The sequence below is a fragment of the Atta cephalotes genome (assembly GCF_000143395.1).
Source record: "Atta cephalotes unplaced genomic scaffold scaffold00069, whole genome shotgun sequence".
In the NCBI taxonomy this organism is placed as follows: Eukaryota; Metazoa; Arthropoda; class Insecta; order Hymenoptera; family Formicidae; genus Atta; species Atta cephalotes.
In genome coordinates, this window is record NW_012130133.1 from 1,137,288 (window position 1) to 1,158,604 (window position 21,317).

At 33.6% G+C, this 21,317-nt stretch overlaps 1 protein-coding gene across 1 annotated transcript in view; it reads right to left on the reverse strand.

Annotated features, from left to right (window-relative positions):
* LOC105623976 (voltage-dependent T-type calcium channel subunit alpha-1G) overlaps nt 1-15,051 on the reverse strand; it is a 27,540-nt gene extending 12,489 nt beyond the window's left edge. The window contains exons 1-12 of the mRNA XM_012205346.1: nt 15,035-15,051; nt 14,820-14,923; nt 14,306-14,481; nt 13,700-13,792; nt 13,038-13,216; nt 12,736-12,902; nt 11,290-11,636; nt 10,417-10,638; nt 10,193-10,322; nt 9,552-9,853; nt 8,897-9,048; nt 8,374-8,577 (exon numbers count right to left, since the gene is read on the reverse strand). Coding sequence (XP_012060736.1) covers nt 8,374-8,577; nt 8,897-9,048; nt 9,552-9,853; nt 10,193-10,322; nt 10,417-10,638; nt 11,290-11,636; nt 12,736-12,902; nt 13,038-13,216; nt 13,700-13,792; nt 14,306-14,481; nt 14,820-14,923; nt 15,035-15,051 — 2,093 coding nt within the window. The remainder of the gene's footprint in view (nt 1-8,373; nt 8,578-8,896; nt 9,049-9,551; nt 9,854-10,192; nt 10,323-10,416; nt 10,639-11,289; nt 11,637-12,735; nt 12,903-13,037; nt 13,217-13,699; nt 13,793-14,305; nt 14,482-14,819; nt 14,924-15,034) is intronic.
* Nucleotides 15,052-21,317: the final 6,266 nt, after the last annotated feature.

Genomic DNA, 21,317 nt, shown 5'->3' on the forward strand with positions numbered 1-21,317 from the left:
TACACACACACACACACACACACACACACACACACACACACACACACATACACACACACACGCACGCACGCACGCACGCACGCACGCGCACACGCACATATATATTATATATATATATATGAGCGATCTTGTTATTTACGTAATTAATTAATGCAGGAAGTACATATGATTGATTAACTTTATCTGGTATATTTATCGTAATAATTACTACTACGTCAGTGACATTTGATGAATATTGTACTTTGTAACATTAATAGTGTCGATCATTAACATTTTTGCATCAATTGGCAAATGATTATGACGAAGTTGCTGATCTATGAAATAAATATTCAGATAAAAAATTAGAAAATTAGTTTAAAATAGTGTATTATTTTTTCTTCTTATTTAATGATCGTATAATAGCTTGATTTTTAGTTGGCTCTGTGAAATGTCAGATTGCATAGTAAAAATGATTGTTAAGAAATCGTTTTTGTTCGTTATAATCTGTAGTTCGTTATTTTTGTGCTTAAGTGCTCAAAGTAACAATCTAGGTTTAAAGCTCATATTTTAAAAATATTTCAACAAAGAGAAACGTCTATTTTTAACTCTTATATATTGTATACGTGTGTGTGTGTGTGTGTGTGTGTGTGTGTGCGGTAGAAGATTTTTTTCGATTTTTCCATTCATCGTGCCAATACATATATATTACAGATATAAATATCCGTCTTTAATATTTTGCTTTTATATTTTGTATTCAATCATAGCAACAATTTTTAAGTAACATTAAATCAAATAATTACACATATATCGAATTAATATTCAAATAAAATTATCACAAAAATGCGTTTTCTTTCAAATTACAAAATTTACTATTTAATTATTTGTAATATGAAGAATTTAAATAATTCTTAAACTTCTTTTTTGCATCAAATTGTTTCTAAATTGATTTATAAAGTTAATTTTAACAGATTCAATTTTTAGAGAACGGAGGCACTGGGCACTCGGTAAGGAATTAAGCAAATGTGTTGGACAAAACAGCGAAAAACGACTGTCACTCGAAGCTCGTACAGTCACATTCTGCAAGTTCGGCGTGTTAGTATATATATATAAATATATGTATTTTGTATATTTGCAACAATACAGGCGAATGCGTGTAAAGTAGGTATACATTTATGGATTGTGGGCGGATCGACTGTGTGCAGTTGTAACAGTTCATTCGACGGGACGGAACAAGGAACAAGAACCAAAATTTAAAAAAAATTAGTTATTTTTTGCTCAAAGAACAACTATAAAATTTCTTCTCATTAAAGTACATTTAATTCTCCCTGAAATTACTCAAAGAGACGTCAAATGTAAATGTAAATCAAACATTTCATATGAGTTCGCGTATATCATATAATCTCTCGACGTAATGCGTCATACAAGCGTATTAATTGTTTAATGTTTCACGCGGGCAATCAATAATGCTAATTTTAGGACGCACATTGGAACAATAATTGACTCTAACATGACGTGATGTCCGGTCCGCGGAAGTCATAACAAACATTTATTCGGACACGTTCGCAAAAGTATTATCTGTCAAGTTGTGCCTGTCAGTTGCGTTACGTTGGCTGATTTTTCTTGCGAATTTCGTTTCGTTGACGTTGAAGGAAAGTCGGGGGCGCCGAACGTGGGCAAACATGACGAGAGCTTTAAATCAACGTCGACAGAAATCCGCACACACTTTACGGATGTAAACTGGCGTGAAAATAAACGGGGCGGAAAGAGAGCTTCGGTAACGCGGTCGCGAAGAGAAGAGAATAATGGAGAAAATAAGGCACCTGCCGTTGCAGAATGTCACGGCGAACGTTTTGCGAGAGAGGGAAAAAAGGGATAATTGCCACAAGCGTAAATATATAATCCTCTAATACGCAAATATGGTATAATATGTATTACGGAAAAATCTGTCTCAGCGAGTATTTACAAAAGATACGCACAAATCTATCGAGACTGCACTGATGTTAATACGATATTACGTGTCTTGCGCGATCTATATATATATTTACCTGGTTATTTCTACTGGTATTTCTAAAATTAAGTAAAAAGAAATTGTCTCTCTCTCTCTCTGTCTCTCCACTACAACTAGAAGATACTAGTTGGTAGTCCTTCGGACTACCATAATAACCTGATAACTTAGGCTACCAAAGCTGGATCAAATCTGATCCAACTTCTAAAAAGCATTCTTTTTCAAAGTATATACATATTTAGTAAAAAAATATATAGTAACAATTTTAAATGAGTATTTACTTTTAAATAGATGCAGATACGTGCGTAACATAATAATAAACGAGGTAAAAGCTGTTTAGTTATTCGGGCTTCTCCGAAATCTACGTGTTGAGTCTATATTTTAGTCTATATATTAGTTTACATCAAAGATAGAAACGCATTTTGTACGTGTTATTCGTGTACGTTGGACACGAGGTCCCTCATCTCAGGTCCTCGGGTGTTTAATTATGAAGGATTTTCTGACGCGACGATTCTCCTGTCAGGTCGAGTCGATATTTCACGCACGCATTGTAACAACACGGGACGAAGTTCTTTTTGCGCTCGAGTCGTCGTGGGCGTTTTAAAGAAAAGTGACAGAAAAGTTACGGATAGAACGAGTAAGAAAAGAAGAAGAGAGAAAGATAGAGGTAGGATAGTAAGAAGAGAAGTGTAATGTCATAAGTGGTGAGGTGAAGTATAGTGAGAAGTACATAGTGAAGTATAGTGAAGTACAGGGAAGACACAGAGAGAAATATATAAGCGTGTGACAGAGAATAGTTTATATTGTGCTACACTGTTAAAAATGTGTGACGTGATATCGTGGCATCGTTTTACATACGTTTAATGCATAATTATCGTAGGTGAAGTGTGTGAAGAAGCATGAACGCCGAGACTAAGTTGATTTCTCGGCGTGTGATTTCGCTTCTAATTTCGTAGAAAATTCAAGAACACGATTCGCGCTATTTGTCGATGTCATCGCGATGTCACAAGAACCGACGTGCAAGAAATCGGTCGCCACTGGTTGCGACGCTTCTTTTTAGCAGTGTAACTGGTAGAAGTTCTGTAGTGAGGTACATGAATGTCGATCTTCGTAAGAAGATGTGATGTGCAGCGAGGTGTGATATATACGCGCGGTACAAAAAGACAACGGCAACAGCAACAACGACAATGCCGACCAAATACCGATACGAAGAAGACACATCGCATGCAAAGCAATTTGCGCAACACGCGCATTACCGATGAACCGGGGGAATCTCATTTTCGTTGATATATTGGCAGTCCAGACCAGGATAAAGAGCCAACCCTGGGATCGCTATGTAATCCTAGAACGGCCATTTATCGCATCATTTAGACAGGATATGGCTTGTCCGGGCGATCCTAGGATGGCTGCCAAACAACACAAATATTTCTGAGCTTCAGAAATATTGACTTATTAGCTGGACGATTTTATCCTTTAGGTCGGTTTTTTATTCTTGCATTAAACTTTTTTTTCGTCTTCAAAAAATCAAACACATCTATTTAATTTATATTTAAGATAGTCTTAAGTACAGTTTTAAGATGTCATAAGTCAATCACAAAATCATATTAGCATCTTAAGGCATTACTTAAGACAATCTTAAAATAAGAACCGCTATGAATACCAGTCTATATTCCAAAAGTGTACACCAGTTCAGTTAGAGAAAATAGACCTATAGTGTTCCCATTGCACTCGCAATTTAAACGTTTGCGTTATTTGTGTTGTTGCTCCTCGTTTGGACACGCATAATGGATGTTTATTATCCACTGCCATGAGAATGTATGGAAAGGATTGACATGATGTTTTCCATCGTTCAATCGCTTTGAGACTCTATCGACGAATATTTCTACACACCGGTCTTTGATTTCCTATATATTGTTAAAGATTCCAGTGGCGCAATTAGCATTATAACTAAATCATCTATTCTGATAACATCAATATAACATCAATATAAAAGTAATGTCAACATCACCGACACAGGGAAGTGAGTATGCGAAGCGTCTAAGCAAAGTTTTCTCGAGCGAAAATGCCTGCACTCTTACAAAAATCTTATGTTTTTTAAAACACATTCGTGCGTGTTACTTCATTAGATCCAATCTTACGTGACATTGCTATAAATCATATCATTTGTTCATCTTTTTTTATTACGTGCTCAAAATTGTAATTGATAATTCTGATAATTATTATCTCGAAATATTTGTAAGCTGTAGGTAATTTCGCTCGTCATTGCGACAAACAGAGAGAACAGGTGCATGCGAAGGCATGCCAGAAGGGAGCCAGCTCGACGCGCTCACAGAAGACGCGGCAGGAGGCAGCGTATTAACGCACGCGTATATTGTGTTTGTAAAGTGACGGATAAATGTGAAATGAAGAAGCACTGGGATTATTGCCGGCAATCGTATGCAACGTTTGATAATCCACTCCGGATAATCCGCGTGCCTCGTCTCTAAGCCCCCAGTACCGGCTCTAGGTAGGCTTTGTCTCCCCTTCCCCATTGTATTCGTCGCAGAAAATACGATATTGAAGAATGATCTCCCTTGTAAAAAAGCCTCATAATACTTCGTTAAATATACGTTATTAAAGTCTTTATTACTTCTAAAGTCGGTACCGGTAGCCTCCTCCTGCCTTACCCCCCTTCCCCCCTTGTCGAAGAAATGACGACGACATGCTGGAAAGCGTTTATCTCCCAGTATACGTTACCTGAGGCCTCAGAAATGATATAAAGTGCAGGCGGACGCACGTTGCGAGAGAGCGCACGACTTTAACTTGTCGGAAAACCAAAACGTGATAGTATGTATACTTAGCGTATATATATATATATGTAGATGCGGTGTAGTATAACGTTAATATATATGCACGAATAAATATATATAAGTAATATACACTATATAGAGAAATCAAAAATGCCCTCGAGAAGATACGTGAAAAAGTATCCTTTTTTTTCTTTCTCTTTTTTTTTGGTAGGTACCTGAAACACCGTTACAATAGCCCAGAGTAACGAGTCAAAGTTTTTCCTATCACACTCGACGTCAGAGCTGCCTTTCATCGTTTCACAGAATTTGCAACCAAACAGGTTCATCCCGAGAATACTACAACACAACGAAACGTGCAATGTACTTCCTTATCCATATATATATGTATATATATATACGTAGACTGAGATAAAATGACAAAAAAATGATAAAGAGATAGAGATAGAATAAACGGAAAGAGAGGGGAATAAAGCTCGATTAAGACAGAATCGCGATTTATAAAGCGTGACTCGGCCAAGTAACCGATCAGTTCAAAATATGTATATACAAAGAGTTTTAAATCCATCGGATATTTTTGCAACTATAACTATATTACGACTTACAAAAGGAGAATGTCACAAACATTTAACTTTAATTTATTTAATTATCTTGCTAGAGAAAGAGAAGAAATATTAAATTAAATATCTATTTAAGTAAAGTTTATTTAAGTAAAGTTTATGTAGAATCAAATAATTCTCTTCACAGAAGCCCCGCCAAAAATAACACTCAATGTTGAATTTATCTATAGTTGAATGAACATCCGATAGTTTTATGACATTTCGTATATATCATGTGTCTCGTAATACGACGAAAGTGCAGAATCGATCGAGTGACATTCTTTCACGATCTTTACGTCGTAAAGTATAATGTCCGTTGGTAAACACGACATATCTCATAAAAGGAAATGTGTAGGATGACAATACCGGTTTTTAGAAACGCTTGAGAAAACTCGATTTTGACATGAACTTTCGTCGTCTGTCGTAATCTGAAACCTTGGCCGAGTAGTCGGGAGCTTGCTTGCGATCACGATGCAAGTATATCGAGAGTACTTCGTTATTTAGTGTACGCCGGCCGATCAAAGAAGGAAAAATTCCTCTAAAGCGGATCTGTCGGAACTTCATTCGCGGCTTGCGGCTAAAGGATGCAAACACCTAGAGATGGCCGTTGAAGAAAATGTCTACGGATCGGCGCGCAGAGGCGTATCCGCAAGCATTTGCATAGTTTCGTACGACTTTGTATTCACTTCTGAAGGTTCACTTTATGTTCAAGAGAGAGTTTCGAACAAAAAAGATTATCGCATTTACGGACTTGCATCAAATGCGCGATGTTGCCAAATGTTCTTCCCTGCTCTTTTCTTCTTTGCAATTCCTCGAAAAAAAACTGTAAATTTTACACATCATTTTACACAAACATTTTACACATCAAAATATTAACTTTTAATTCTATTTTAATCTAAGAAATGCTTAAGGTTACTCCTTGTCATCAAGATACTATAAAAAAATAAAATTTTTAGATATTTTAACAAGATTATTGATGATATACATTTAATAATAATAAAATCTCTCTTTTTTTACTTTTAAACATTTTAAACATTTAATTAATTGTTAAAGTTATTCGAGTACAGCAAAATTTTCAATGTTTGCGTCTACGTTTCTGCGGCAGATATCGGGCAATCAGTTGCAGTATCGAGATCGCAATAGCGAGGGCTGCGGCTGCGGTGAACGGCAAATCGGCTATCGAACGGTCGTAAAACGCGTCGTAAACGCACGGATGTATATAGTGAGGTCCTACGCAGCATGACGAGATATATATATATATGTATATATGTAATTCTGCAGAGCGGAGGTATATGTCGAACATTCGCAAGCTGTTCTAATATCGAGGACCACACCGAGGCGCACGCACTTAATTATAGGCGCTCAGAGTAGCAAGAAAGAACGATAGCGGGAGAGAATCAAGTGTATATATGAATATAAATTAAGAATATGATGATAGTAAATATATATATATATACATATAGCCTTTCATACTCGTCGCTAAGACGTCCAGCAGAAAAGCATCACATGCACACACATGTAAATATATATTCCATATACGTATATATATATTTATATATAGATATATTTTCTAGATAAACGTCGAAAGTACGTTCGATGCCTCAAGCTATAAAGGAGGAGCCGGTAGCAGACCGGCTCTCTCCTTGTAATAGATCGTGCCAACAAATACCATCGTCATTACCATTAACAACGTCAGAAAATATGCCGCTCAAAGAAACGCTAGGAGACGCGAGAACACGGGACAACTGCTGGTAAAACTGTTTTGAGAACTTCTATATATATATATATGTGATATGCATAACTGATGGCGGCTTATACACCGCGCAGAAACAAAGTAAAAGCGAATAAAGTAGAAGAGAAAGGTATGAACGGAAGAAAGTCACCTAATGTAGGCCTCGGTTCGAAGAGCAGCGGCGCGCGATTTGCTCCTGAAGCTCGAAAGCTCATAGAAGCGAACAAGAAATTGTTTTCGAAATATCAAGTGTCGACGATATTATTATCAGCGTCATTGTTATCAAATAAACATGATTAATTTAAAATGATGTTAAATGAACAATTAATAAATGAACAAGAAGAAACAAAGATAGAAGTTAAAAAAATTCTTTTTTAATTTGAAGGATTATAACATGTTTTTTCAAATATAAGTAGTATTTTAAATGAAAATATTTATTAAAACTATGTAGGATTCTTATTCTTTTAAAAGTTAAGGCTTGTTTCCACTGAAGTAGATCATCTTGATTGGTTTCTTTTTTTTTTTTATAAAAGTAGGAGAAGTTAATGAGCCGATTAGCACGATTGGCTTCAGTGCTCTCTAAAGAGAAACAGTTTATTCTTTTAGAATAAGATTTATTCTAAAGAATTTATATATATAGAGAGTGGGGACGAGTCTTTAAAAAAGACGTTTTAATCTAAAAATAATTTTTTAGGGATAAAAACTGATATATTATACTATCATACCTGTATTTATAAAGCTACAAAATAAAATTTGATTATTCAATGCAAGTTTTATCGCCATTATTGCCGAATATGTAAAATTTACAAAACTCATTGAACTTTTTCATGATGTTCCCGTAAGCCTCCCACATGATTTATAAGATTAATGGCTAATGTCATCGTCATCGACGCTTCATATTTCCAAGCTCTTGCTCAATTTGTTTTACAATACCTATCGGCAGTTTCGTAACTTCGATCCGCCTTGCCAGACATGCAAACGTTACTAGGCTGATGAGATGATAATTAGAACAGGAAGACGCGACAGCGCCCCATAATCCGAGTAAACGCGACACGTAGGTTCAGTCGAGCGGTTTCCTCGCGGTTAAACTCATTAAATTACTCATTGGCGATGGTACCGAATTCGCGAAATAGGCGAACGACACACGCAAGAAAAAAAAAGAGAAAAGAAATAGAGAAGCGGAAACGGAGAGAAGATCCGGCGACGTGGGCCCGAGGCCCGTAATTCCGCGGCAGTGTCGCTGACGCGGACGAAGATAGGACAGTGACTTACCTGAATATAAAGATGAAAAGTACTAAAAGAGAAAAGAATACGGCAACGTTATCCATGGTGCGCAGCATCACGAAAAGCTGACGTCGTAGATTGGGTAGAAATCGCACTAGCTTCAGGATCCTGAGGAGGCGGAAGGTACGCAGGACACTCAGACCGGAACTGCCGCTACGCTCCTCTACGACTGATTGGCAGAGCTCGACGACGCTGTAAACGCGTTGCAAGGAGTGCAATCGTGTTATCGTTTGTCAACTTGTTATAGATCCGTTCTCGAACAGCTTTACGAGACAGCCATAACGAATGAAACGATCTACTACCGTCTGTTATGACTTTCTCGTAAAGTCGGAATGTGACTATAAAGTTGAAGAAATTGCGCTGACAATCGTGTGTCTACATATTTTACACAACAATATTGTATACGTGAGCTATTTAATATTATTTGCTTTTTAATATTATTGTTTACACACACGAAGGCTATTATTTTTGTATATTATAATATTAAAATTTGCAAAGAAAGTTGTCATACCTCAGGACGACGACGATGCCGTCGAAAACATTGAAGCCGTTACTGATATAACCGAATGGACCTTCCGCTATTATCTTAAGCAACATTTCCACTGCGAAGATTGCCGAGAATACAATGTTGCTTATCTCAACGGCCACTGTTAACTGTTCTGGCTGAGTACACATAATATAACATAATTAGTAATATAATCATAATTAGTAATTACACTTTACAGAGTACTGTCCAATTGCGTTATATCGAGAATGGATATCGAAAGAACGATTTTGCTAAAATATCTAAAAATTTTGCTCAGAAAATAATTTTGTTGAACTATAGAAATAATTATATAGGAATTATGTAGGAATTATGTAGGACACTCAAACTAAAATATGAAAATTTTATGAAGCACTGCGTATCATGTTTGAATGTCTTGTATAATTATTCTGATAGTCTAACAAAAATTATTTTCAAATTTGTATTTAGCTAAATTTTTAGATATTTTAGCAAAATTATTCTTTCTGTATAATAATATTGCATTATTATATTTTGTTTTTTACATGTAAAGTAAAAAATATTGTCAAACTTGTAATGGAATATGTTAATAAGAAAACACAAAGCAGTGCTAAAAAGATTCGAAATGACATCGAAGTAATTTCAAATTCCAGTGAGAAATCACCTGATTGTGATATTCGATTCCCATGCTCAAAGTATTGATGAGAATCGCCAATAGAATACCCTGTTGAAAGTATTTGTGTTCGACTAGCTTCTTAATCCACTGTCTTATACAGCGCAATGTGCAGATACAGCAGCTACCGGCGCGTCTTAGAAGCTGTCTAGGCCGCGAGGACTTTTGCCACTTTTCGCCGTCTTCTGGCCACTGTTCACCTGCCTGCAGCTCGCAGCAACAGGAACAATTGTCAACGTCGGACGTTAACCACTGTGTGCGATCTTCCAATGTGATGTGACGATCTGTTATACCTATGGAACATTAACTCATCTTCGTATTTTTTTTCGATTCGATTTTTTAGAATTCTATTAGTTCTTTGTAAATATTTTTCAAACTTAAATTCAAAAGCATTCAAATTTATTTTTTATCAAAATTTAGAATGTTCTTTAAAAATGTAATGTTTTCATTTAAAAATTTTATTATTTTGATAGCTTTTATTTTTGTCGGAATTTATGAAAGTCGGATATAATGACGAGTTATAAATTAATTTAAAAGATATTTAAAATATTTGTAGCTAAGAATCTGTATAACAGTAAATATAATAATTCATGTACTTCAATTTTATGACAAATCGTATCTATCGTACTTGCCTTTCGTGAGAGAATTTAAAAATGAATCGAGCGCTAGTTGGCCAGTTGGCAGAGCAGCACTGAGAGCACCACTGAGAGCCAATAATTCCTGACACGTCATAGCCTCGTTGCCACCTAGTTCGGCTTGCATCTGCGATATACCATATATAAGACAATACACCATATATAAGAGAGCAAAAGACTTCCACAATTTATGGAGAAATTCCATGGCAATTGGAAATTACCTGCGCGTGGTCCGGTAGTGGACTGGACCAAACGTTACCATCACCCGTCTGTGTCATCTTCTCGCTCGAACAGACGTTACGTTCGCCCGGTGTCACCGTCAACCCCGGCTGCAACGCATTCCCGACATTATTGCTGCCATGGAGCAATACCACGTCGCTAAACATTACGCTGCTTCTTCTCCGATAATGCGTACATGGTGGACTCAACAACGTGCTGTTCGTCTAGAAGGCGATAATCAAGCATACGTTACACACTACGGCAGGCGCTCTCTCTCATAACCGTTCTCGGCCCAAACTTGTAGCATTAAGGGAAGAAACTTTATGCACTTTATCTTGCCATATCTAAAGCTCAAAATCTCTTTGTTGTGCAAACGTTCTCTCTATTATCGTCGACGAGAAATTCGACGAAACATGATGAAACGCTAATGTTCTTCTACATGAAAAACATGTATAATCACTATGAATACATTACTATCGATATAAAGCGGAAGATAAATGTCAGCAAAGAGAATAGCTTAAGGAAAGAGCGCTAAACGAATCATTCAAAGACATTCTTGCTTACAGTTGCTTGCTTACTAAGATCAAAGTCGAGTGTAATATTTCTAGAGAACAAAAAGCTCAAGCGGCATAAATGAAATTATCGGAGAAACAAAATAACATTATCTCCAATTTAATAATAAAATTATGATTTCTATATCATTTCGTTATTCATCTTATTTTATTTTAATTAATTAATCAATTATTTAAACATTATATTATTGGAAAATCATTTTCCGATATTTCATTTACCGAACTTCAATTGCGCCGCTCCTATATTTAACGAAAAATTTCGTGTCGTGTTCTCGCATGCAAATCTACAATATCTGTACTTGCCTCAGCCACGTTTCCCACGACAGCGTTGTCGCTTCCATTACAGGACACGGACGAGGTGCGGTGAATGCTTAATCTGTGACATACATTCGCGGAAGCTTCGGCCTCGGAAAGCTCGGGGCTAGCTCGAGGCGCGGTGCCCAGATTTCCACTACCCCCGACACTATTGCCGATAGTCGGGACTGTGGGAGCGGCAATTGCCATCGCCGATTGCGTCGGGGATGTGATTGTGGCGAAATCGGCAACAGATCCATCGTTTCCATTGATAGCCTGTTGCTGCTGCTGTTGTTGCTCTGCATATTCTAGCGCGGCGAGAAGCCGCGGACATCTCCCGTGATGCAATCTTCTATCTAAATATTTGAATACATTTTTAATAATAACAGTAACGTCAAAGTTATTTTTTAAAAATAGTATTTAAAAATTAATAAAATTTATTAAATTACAATGTAAAGTGCTATAGATAAATATTAAAGAAGAAAAATGTTTATTTGCAATGAATTTATTTACAGTTTTTTAGCATATTAACATTTTTTTAATAGAATGCCTGATTAAATTATTAAAATTGCTTGTCAATTTAATTCATGATATTATTAGTTTAATTGCGTTTATAAATCTGGAAAACTAATTCGGCAGTTCGAATGACTACAAATATGGTGTATATGCAAGTATATATATAGTATATATAGTAATTCAGATTGAATTATTTAAGCATTAAAGATTTAGCTTCTTTGATCGTTACGGCCATTATTTCTATTTCTTATAATTAAAAAATATTTATATTAGAAAAATTATAATTAAAACAGGTAAAAGTTATAGATTTATTAAAATAATATAAAAAAACCTTGCTATTAGAGATTAGTTAAGAGTTTAGATTTTAATATTAAAATAATTACGTTTAATATTGATTATTATATAATGCAATTTTAAAATTTAATAATCGTTAAAAATAATATTTAATAAAATTTGCATTTTTAAATTACAATTTAAATTATACGTAAGTATATTAAAGAATAAAAATATTTATTTATATTAAAAATTAAAAATGATTTATTAAAACGATTTATTAAAATAAGTTTAATATAATTTAATGTAAGTAAAGTATAAAAAAGCGGCAATTTTGAGGGTTCGAATCGAGGTTAATATTAGCGTCATAGAAATTTTAAGACTTCCATTTCCATCATATTTAATAATAACCGCTGATGATATCCCGCTAAAACTGCCGAAGGTATCAATTTAGTAACTTTTTGTTTTTAATTAGTAAAGAATTATTTTGATATTATTTGTATCTATTTATATTTATATTTATACTTTTTTAATATTTTGTACTATCTATATCTCATACAAAAAAATTAAAACGATTATCGGAGCTAAACTGATATAATTGACGATTCCAGAGTTAATTTCTTTCTTTTTTTAATATTCGATTTTTTTAAATTTCATATTATTTACCGCCCGGTACGCGATTTGGCCCGACAGCAGTGGTGTTCGAACGAGACGCTTGACTCTGCTGCTCTTTGAGTAAATTCTGCTCTCGCTTCTGCTGCCTCCTGTATAGCCACAGGCGATATCTCTTCATCAGTCTTCGTTTACCTCGTCGCCAGAGATGGGCGATGTATCTGGAAAGTGATATCAAATTATCATCTATCATAAAACATGGGCGCTGGCGAATCTTCCGCGAATGAACGACAAGGAATGATCTTGCTCGCGCGAATAGCGTCTTCGGGGGCCGTGCAACGATGACGAGTACCCACTTGACGATTTCGGCATAACAAGTAGTAGGCTCCGAGGTATTCGTGGATGAGGCGAGCGTTGAGGTCGAATGGTAACGCGCGCGCTCCAGTCGCATTCTCTCCATTTCTCGCTTCTTCGTTTCCGAAAACTGCGTCGCGATTACGACCAAGCAGAGGTTGATCATGAAGAACGAACCGATCTGCAAACGCAGGTCCTCTTTAATCCATGCTTCCCTCTTTATTTCTCTCATAATACATCCCGCGTTTGTTTTACATTTATATTATAATTATTATCATTATTTTCTCATGGTTATATTACAATTTTATTCTACTAGTTGATCGTTAAAGTCGTGACTTTAATGATAATGATGAACTATTATTATTTGAATTATTTTCAGTAGCATGTTAGATTTATATACGTTTATATACGTTTTTTTCTTAAACATTTATAGAATATTAGATACGTTTAGGAAACGTATATAAAACGTATATTAATCAATGAGTGCTATCTGGGATAGAAGTGATTTGTCTTGAAGAGGCTAAAGTATTAAAACGTTACGGCTAAATTTCTGTTAAAAATGAGCGAAGAAGTGGAAAATATGAATGTGAAAAATAGATAATATCTACTCATATTTTATTTATTGCGCTTGCCGTGCAATTGGGATAGGAAATGAAACACTTACGACTATCAGGAGAACGAAATATATCCAGTCCCAGAAGGAGTGGGCGTCTTGCACGTAATACATTATGTCCGTCCATCCTTCCAGGCTAATAACCTACAAATCGACATGATTGCGCTACTTAGCTTTACGGCGAAATAGCGACGAACGATATGACAAACTTAGTCTATTAATCAATTAATGTAAATTGTGACGTAAAGATATTAAAACGTTACGACTAAATTTTCGTTAAAAATAAGAGAAAGCTTATTTTAGAAGAATCATGCTACAAACACGTTGAAATACATAGCAAATGAAGTTACGTACTCATATATTTTTATCATATAAAAATGTAAAATCTTCCAGCTAGTACATTATTCATTTGCAATAACATCTTATCGAAAACCAATTCGTCCGCAATATCATCAATAGTAGTTTTTCTCTTGGCACTATCGCAGACTAATGTGCACGATCCGCGTTTCCATCGACTTTCGGGCGCCGTAAAAGTATTTTACATACTTATAAATGGGAGAAATATTCCGTGCTACATATACATGTTTCAAGTAACATGTACACATGCATACGTAAATTATTCTGAACAAATGTAGGACGAGTAACTAAAGCGCTCACAAGAAATATCGCAACCCAGGCGAGACCGATGTTATCGAATGAAATTGTTCCTTGGAATGGATTGTTGCCCTGGCCTTTGCATTCGGTGTAGTAGTAGTTCCAATTAACGCAGGTATCATTGTTGATGAACGTAACGTTACTGTTTGGCACAGCGGTACTGTTGCACACCAAGTTGCCTGAATGCGAAAAATGCCGTTTGACTATGATGAAGCAATCAATTATCCGAATGTGTACAACGTCAATGGATATAACGTGATAGATTTATATTGAATAGTCCAGAATAAAGAAAATTTGACTTTAATATTTGTTACAATATTTTTCATCAAGGTTAAAAAATATTTATTAAATGTTTTTGAATTTTAGATTTCTGTAACATCCCCTGTATAAAGCAGTTCTAATTTAATTCTACGCGTGATTTAGAGATTTAAATTTAGTGGAATTTTATGCATGTATAATATTTTATTAAATTATTTTACAAATTCATTTGAAATTTATTGATGGAGGATGTTCTCACCGAGTTTGAGAGGTGGCAGATTACTGCAGGAGTGCATCCCGCTGTCGTCGGGACGCGAACAAATGTAATCCTGACCCTGATACTCGAAATACTTCTCCAGATCGCTGGAAAATCAACAGAGCGATTAAAAATTTATGCACACCGATTCTCGCGTAGAATCTTAAGTTTAAAGACTTGCATACATATGCCTTATTATGCACGGATGCACTCTTCACATGCTTCGCTTATACATTGTAAGTAGGTATGCAGAGCGTGTTATATATATAAATATATAATATGTATACATATACATATATATATATATATATATATATATATACATATATGTTAAATAGAATTACATAGGTATTATTATATAAATAACATTTAATTGCAGCAACCTACTTCATTCTCCTGCGCTCTTTTAGGCGGCTCCAGATTCTCTATTACGAGAGGATTACAGAAGTCTTTTAATAGTGCAGCTTGAATTTTTCCCGGCTGTGGAGCCGGAATGATATCCTTCGAAGATTCTGCATTTTCCGCGGTATTGCTAAACCTTCTTGCGCCGATAATCCGCAATGGCAAGCCACTCAATCCACTCCTGCCTAATTTTGCGAGAATTTGGCATCCTACCGTTGACATATCACGAACATAAAGTTAATTGCAGTATACTATTGCAATATTGTTAAATCATGCACTTCTTAACAATAACCTAAGACACTCCAGGCTCCAGAAGGACAGAAGAGGGGATATTTAATTCAACGCCATCTGACGCCATCTGCTTCCAGATTCTTCTATACATGAAATCAGAGATACCTGAAAGAGAAACCATGCCCGTCCCTTTTCCTGTTACCGAAATTGCTCGTACACTACCGCCAGTATATCCATTTACAGTTTGAGAACTACATATATTTTCTGACACTATCGATAAAATCGTATCGTCAAAAGTAAATGTGATTCGTCTCTGTACTAAATCCTCAAGACAGAAGGATACCATCGCTTAATTATCCATAAGAGAGATAGTTTAATGGTTTAATGGTAAATTTTTCTTGAACGAAAAAATTTTAATTTCGCATCTCCTATATAACTCCTATATACCTGTAAATAAAAGTTATTGAATTTTAAGAGTTAAAAAAAACTTTTTCTGACTTTTTCTCATTAAATATTTTATATAAGTTTTTAGCAAGTTAAAGTGCGACGATTCGTATTATGTATTTACCGCGATTACATTTCAAAAAGAAATGTGAAGAGCGGCACGCGGAGCAACCACCTACCTGTACAAACCTCGGGAATGGAATGACTGCGCAGTAACTACGTATAAATGTGACGCGTGACGCGCCGCGCCGCCCGTGCCACCCCGTACCATCCCCTCCCCAAGGCCGCGCGCCAACCGTCTAACGACTAACTTTGTCGAAATAATAACGAATATTACGAATAAGTAAAATAATATATTCTTTATATTTTTAATGTTCTCTAATCAGTAGGCTTTATTGCACGGTTTTTGCTATATTTTTTAGATCCTTTACGCATTCACGCTTATAAATATCTTGATTAAGTTGTGTTACAATAAGTGATTATCAGTTTATAATAATCCGGAAAAAAATTATATATACACATATATGGATATATTTTGTGCATAATATATATAATTATATAATTATATATAATTATATGTGAAACATTTTTCCCTGGAAAATTTATGTTATGTTATACAAAATCTGTGCAGCATACACAATATTTTTAATAAAAAATTGACGCCTTGCTATTCTTTTATAATATTTGAATTGAATTCTATCATTCACGTTTCATTCTAAGATATAAGAATTATTTAGTATTTATTATTTTAAATAACTATACTTCCAACTTATTACTTATTAAACATATTTAATATTTTAAATAAGTTTCTAGAATTTATTTTATTTAATGCATAAATTAATTACAATGCATAAATTTAGATTCATTAAATCACGGAATTACGATTCAAAAGTAATAAAAAGTTAAAATGCGTCAAACTTTTAAAAATATTGTTTATACTGCTCGGATTTCGTGTAACAAAAAGTTATTACAAACTAAACGCTTATTGTAACATTTTAAATATCTAAGATATAGATGAGTTGTGTGCGTATGAATCCAAGAAATAAAGCAAAGAGCGTGCAATAAAGCCTATATTCATTGAAGAATCTTAAAAATGAATGAATCTTAAAAACAACTAGATTATTTTACTGATTTTGTAATATTTCGACAGTTAAATGATCGGCGTGCAACCTTGGGGATTGTTTTGGCACGGAAAGACGGGTAGGGCGGCGCGTCATGTTTATGCAAAGTTATCACGCAGTCATTTCATTATCGAAGCTCATACAGGCAGGTCGCGTATCGCTCTTCTTTACATTTCTTTTTGAAACGTAATCGCGACAAATATTAAATAATATGAAATATTGTATTTTACTGAATACTAAAAGTATACGACACGATTAGCTCGCATGATTAATTATTCGTAAAAAAATTGAGACGACATTCATATGTAACAGATTTCGTACGGTTCATTCATTTGGAATCAAAATGTGATGGAACAATAAAATTTATTACTATTTCGCTTATAACGGACGATAATTATTTTTGTTTAATGCAATATTTTTGTTTCGCTTGAGTATAACTCAATTATTCTTCGAACGGTATTATATTGGGTTGTCCGGAAAGTTCGTGCCGATGTTGAAGGAAAATTTAAATGCAGAAAATTTAAATTTTAGTATACATTTATTAAATTATATAAGTTAATCGGCACGAATTTTCCGGACAATGAAAAATCCAATAAAAAAACTACGTTAATAAATACTCTTATGCAAATACCGCAATTCCTGCTTTCACAATTAATACCTATAGTTTATGTAATTAATATTTAATTAATTTTTTATTTTCATGCACCTTTCATTATACGATCCGTATAAAAAACGTAAGTATGCAATTATTTGTCGGTAATAAAAGAAATATTTCTCTTTTAATCTCTAAGTTATCCTATTGACTCTAATCATACAGATTCGTAATAAGAGATTCCTTGTATATTACATTTTTCAGATGATATTTTCCCTCTCACCTTGACGAAGTGAGAGGTTCCAGAAGATATATATGAAAAGAACGGTTTTTCTCAAATATCTAAAAATTTTCGGATTTATCTGAATGATATATGTAGATAAATTTTTAAATATTGAATAAAATCTCTTCGTGTAAAAATCCAACGACGGGGAAGCATACGATTTAATTAAAAGTGAACAAACTGCAGCCGGTTCGTCGCGTCGTGCGTTTGTTTCGGGAGTGCCGTTTAAATTATCGGACTCAAGTTATAGTCCGCGCGCGATTATAGTGCATTATTCGCGAATGTTTTACGCGAGTGTCCTGTGCGAGAGGATATCAACCATATTCTGAGAGAAGGAGGAGATCTGAGAGAAGTATCGGGCGGAGCAATTTTGTGATAAATATTTAGTTAGATTTATATTTTCGAATAAACGAGTATAGAGAATAAACATGATATTTATTTGTAATATTAATAGAATTATTATTGATAATTATTTATATTAATATCTATAAGTCAATTTTATTATGGCCTCTTCGCGACGGGTTCGTGTTCCGCGCATCATACAAAAGCGTAAAATCTTATGCTTATTGCCAACGATGTTAATCGGCAGCAATCGACAGCAAAAAAGAGTATTTTTCCTTGTTGTCGATTTCTGGCATATGAAGTTAGAATGTTGGACAGGAGCAACGAAAAGTGAGGTTCAATCAAACCATAAGAAAGAAGAGTATCTAAGAGCATACGAAGTAGATTGATGTATAATACCAATTAAGTTTTTAAAAGAAACACGTACATTGAAAACAAAATTTGTTTAACAAACTAAACACATTTAGTTATTTGCAGATTTGATTATTTTATCAAATTTTATTTAATGGAATGTAACCATAGTCTGCTTAATGAACTGTTCAATATTAAGTAGACTACGGTTAAATTCAATTAAATAAAATTTGTTGAATTATCAAATTTGCAAACAACTACATGGGTATAATTGAACAATTTTTCTTTTCAATGTATAAAGATAAACTGAATATTCGGGAGGGTAATTTGCTTTCTTATATTTTTTTGAAATGTTGCTTATTTAAAATACAAAAATAATCAATAAACAACAGAGTCAACACACAATAACGAAAGTCAACGCGGATAATCAAGCGCAAGTTTTTGTAGATTTTTTAATCTACAAAACTTGCATTTGATTATCCGTTGACTCTCATTAGCCCTGCTATTTGTTAATTTTTTCTGTATTTTAAAGATTGAAAGCTGTTTTAATAATTGCTGTTTATTACTTATTTATTATTATTATGATCGCAATTAGGTCATCCCGCTGAATTTATCAGCATGCAATAGATGATTAAGCGTTAGCTGCATTCAGCAGAAAAAGCAGCTTTGCGACTGTTGTAAAATTCTTCAATATGATTGATTTATACATTTAAATCTATAAGGAATCAAAGCAAAAACCAATCATATTAAAGAATTTTTTACAACAATTGAAAAGCTATTTTCTCTGATGAATGCAGCCATTAACGTATTACATATATTCGCGATGTTATTGCATACTTATGAAGGTAATGTAGGTAGAAATACACGGGTGAAGATAGATATACCTGAATAAGCACAAATAAATAAAAATGCGGATAGATAGGACAATAAGTATGAATAGATAGGGACATATAATAAACAGGTAGGAATAAACACATGTATATTTGATAATTGGAAAGAAGGAATTAAATATTGAAAATTTTAAATTAATAAAACTTAAATTAATTTTAAGTTTTATTTAATTAGACTGTATGCGATTAAAAGTAACAGTAAGTTAGTAAAATATATGCAATGTTATATATTCCTCTTCTTGTGTGAATAATTACAATTGAGAATTACGGAGCTATATATACTGACGATAAGTGTATTCAGATATAAGTGCGATTTATTGGCTAACTATATTAACTTCCAATAAATATAGATAGCTGCGTTTAGAAGAAAAAGCAGCTGTTTGCAACTGTTGTAAAATTCTTCAAGACGATTCGTTCTTGCCATTGTTTTTTTGGATCTAAATATATAAATAAATTATATTAAAAAATCTTACAAGAATTTTACAGCAGTTGCAAAGCTGTTTTCTCTGCTGAATGTAGCTATGGTCTTCTTTTTGATTTTAGCAAGACATTATTTTAATTTATCGTTATGTTGATGCCAAATGATAACAAATAGCATCAACTTGTTACTTGAGGATTCTTTCTTTTTCTTTCTTTTTACTTTTAATACAACACATTATGTAAAAAAATCATAAAGTACGTTATAATCAAATTACTTTTATACATTTTTTATATGGCAAATACAATTTAAATTGTAGAGGCCACTCCTATCGATTATAATTGACGATCCTTTTTTTTTCTATTTCAGCAAGTTCATCGTTATTTGTCGTAACTTTTATAAACAAAACAGTATTGAAGACATCATTTTAACGTCAAATGATGACAAATAACATCAGCTTGATTCAATTCTTTCATTTTCCTTTTTTCTTTAACTTTTAAATCAATATATTATATAAAAAAGTTATAAAATATATTACACTCAAATTACACTTTTCATATATATATGTTTTTCATAATTTGATAAAAACAAGTTAATTTATAGAGACCTTCCATCACATCTCCTGCCATCCAATCGGCAATCTCTTTCCTTTACAACACCATAAAATGGGATTATTTTTGTCCAAAATCAGAATAAATTTAATTCAAATTTAGTTCAAATTTTGACAATACAGCACGCAAAATGTGGACATATGACATCTTGAAAATGTAATCTTATAAAGAATTGATCGAACTATGTCGTAAAGAAGTTTTAAGAGTCTTATGTCTTGATTTTGGACATATGTATTGCATATGTATTTTTAATTTGTGTCAAAATTTCTGGGACGAAGGCTTTTATTTTGTAACTCTTAATAACAGTTTCGATAAGTAGTTGCGTAATTTTTTCATGTATGAAATCTGTTCATTGATAATATATAACGGTATTTACAGTTACTGTCATTAATTGTAAGAATTATAAAATAGGAGCTAAAGTACTTCATTTTATGGTATATTTCTTTACATTTTTATTACTTACATTATTTTTTATATAATTTACTTTATATAATTTACTTTAAATTATACATAACATATTACAAAAAAATTATAAAACTGAAAATATTATATAATATACATATGTATACGCGCAAAATTTCTTTTTAACATGAAATTATAGAAAAAACATTCGATATGCGTATAATAATACAAAATTCTTACGATCGCGATGTAAAATATGTGATTATATGTCCAATCGACAAATGTTTATTACTAGCATTTAATTATTAAATACAATTGCAAAATTTATTTTGCTTTTTTTTTATTTTTTTGCGAGCAATCGTGAGCAACCAAAAAGATTGTTAATAAATTTATTATATATATATATCAAAAAGA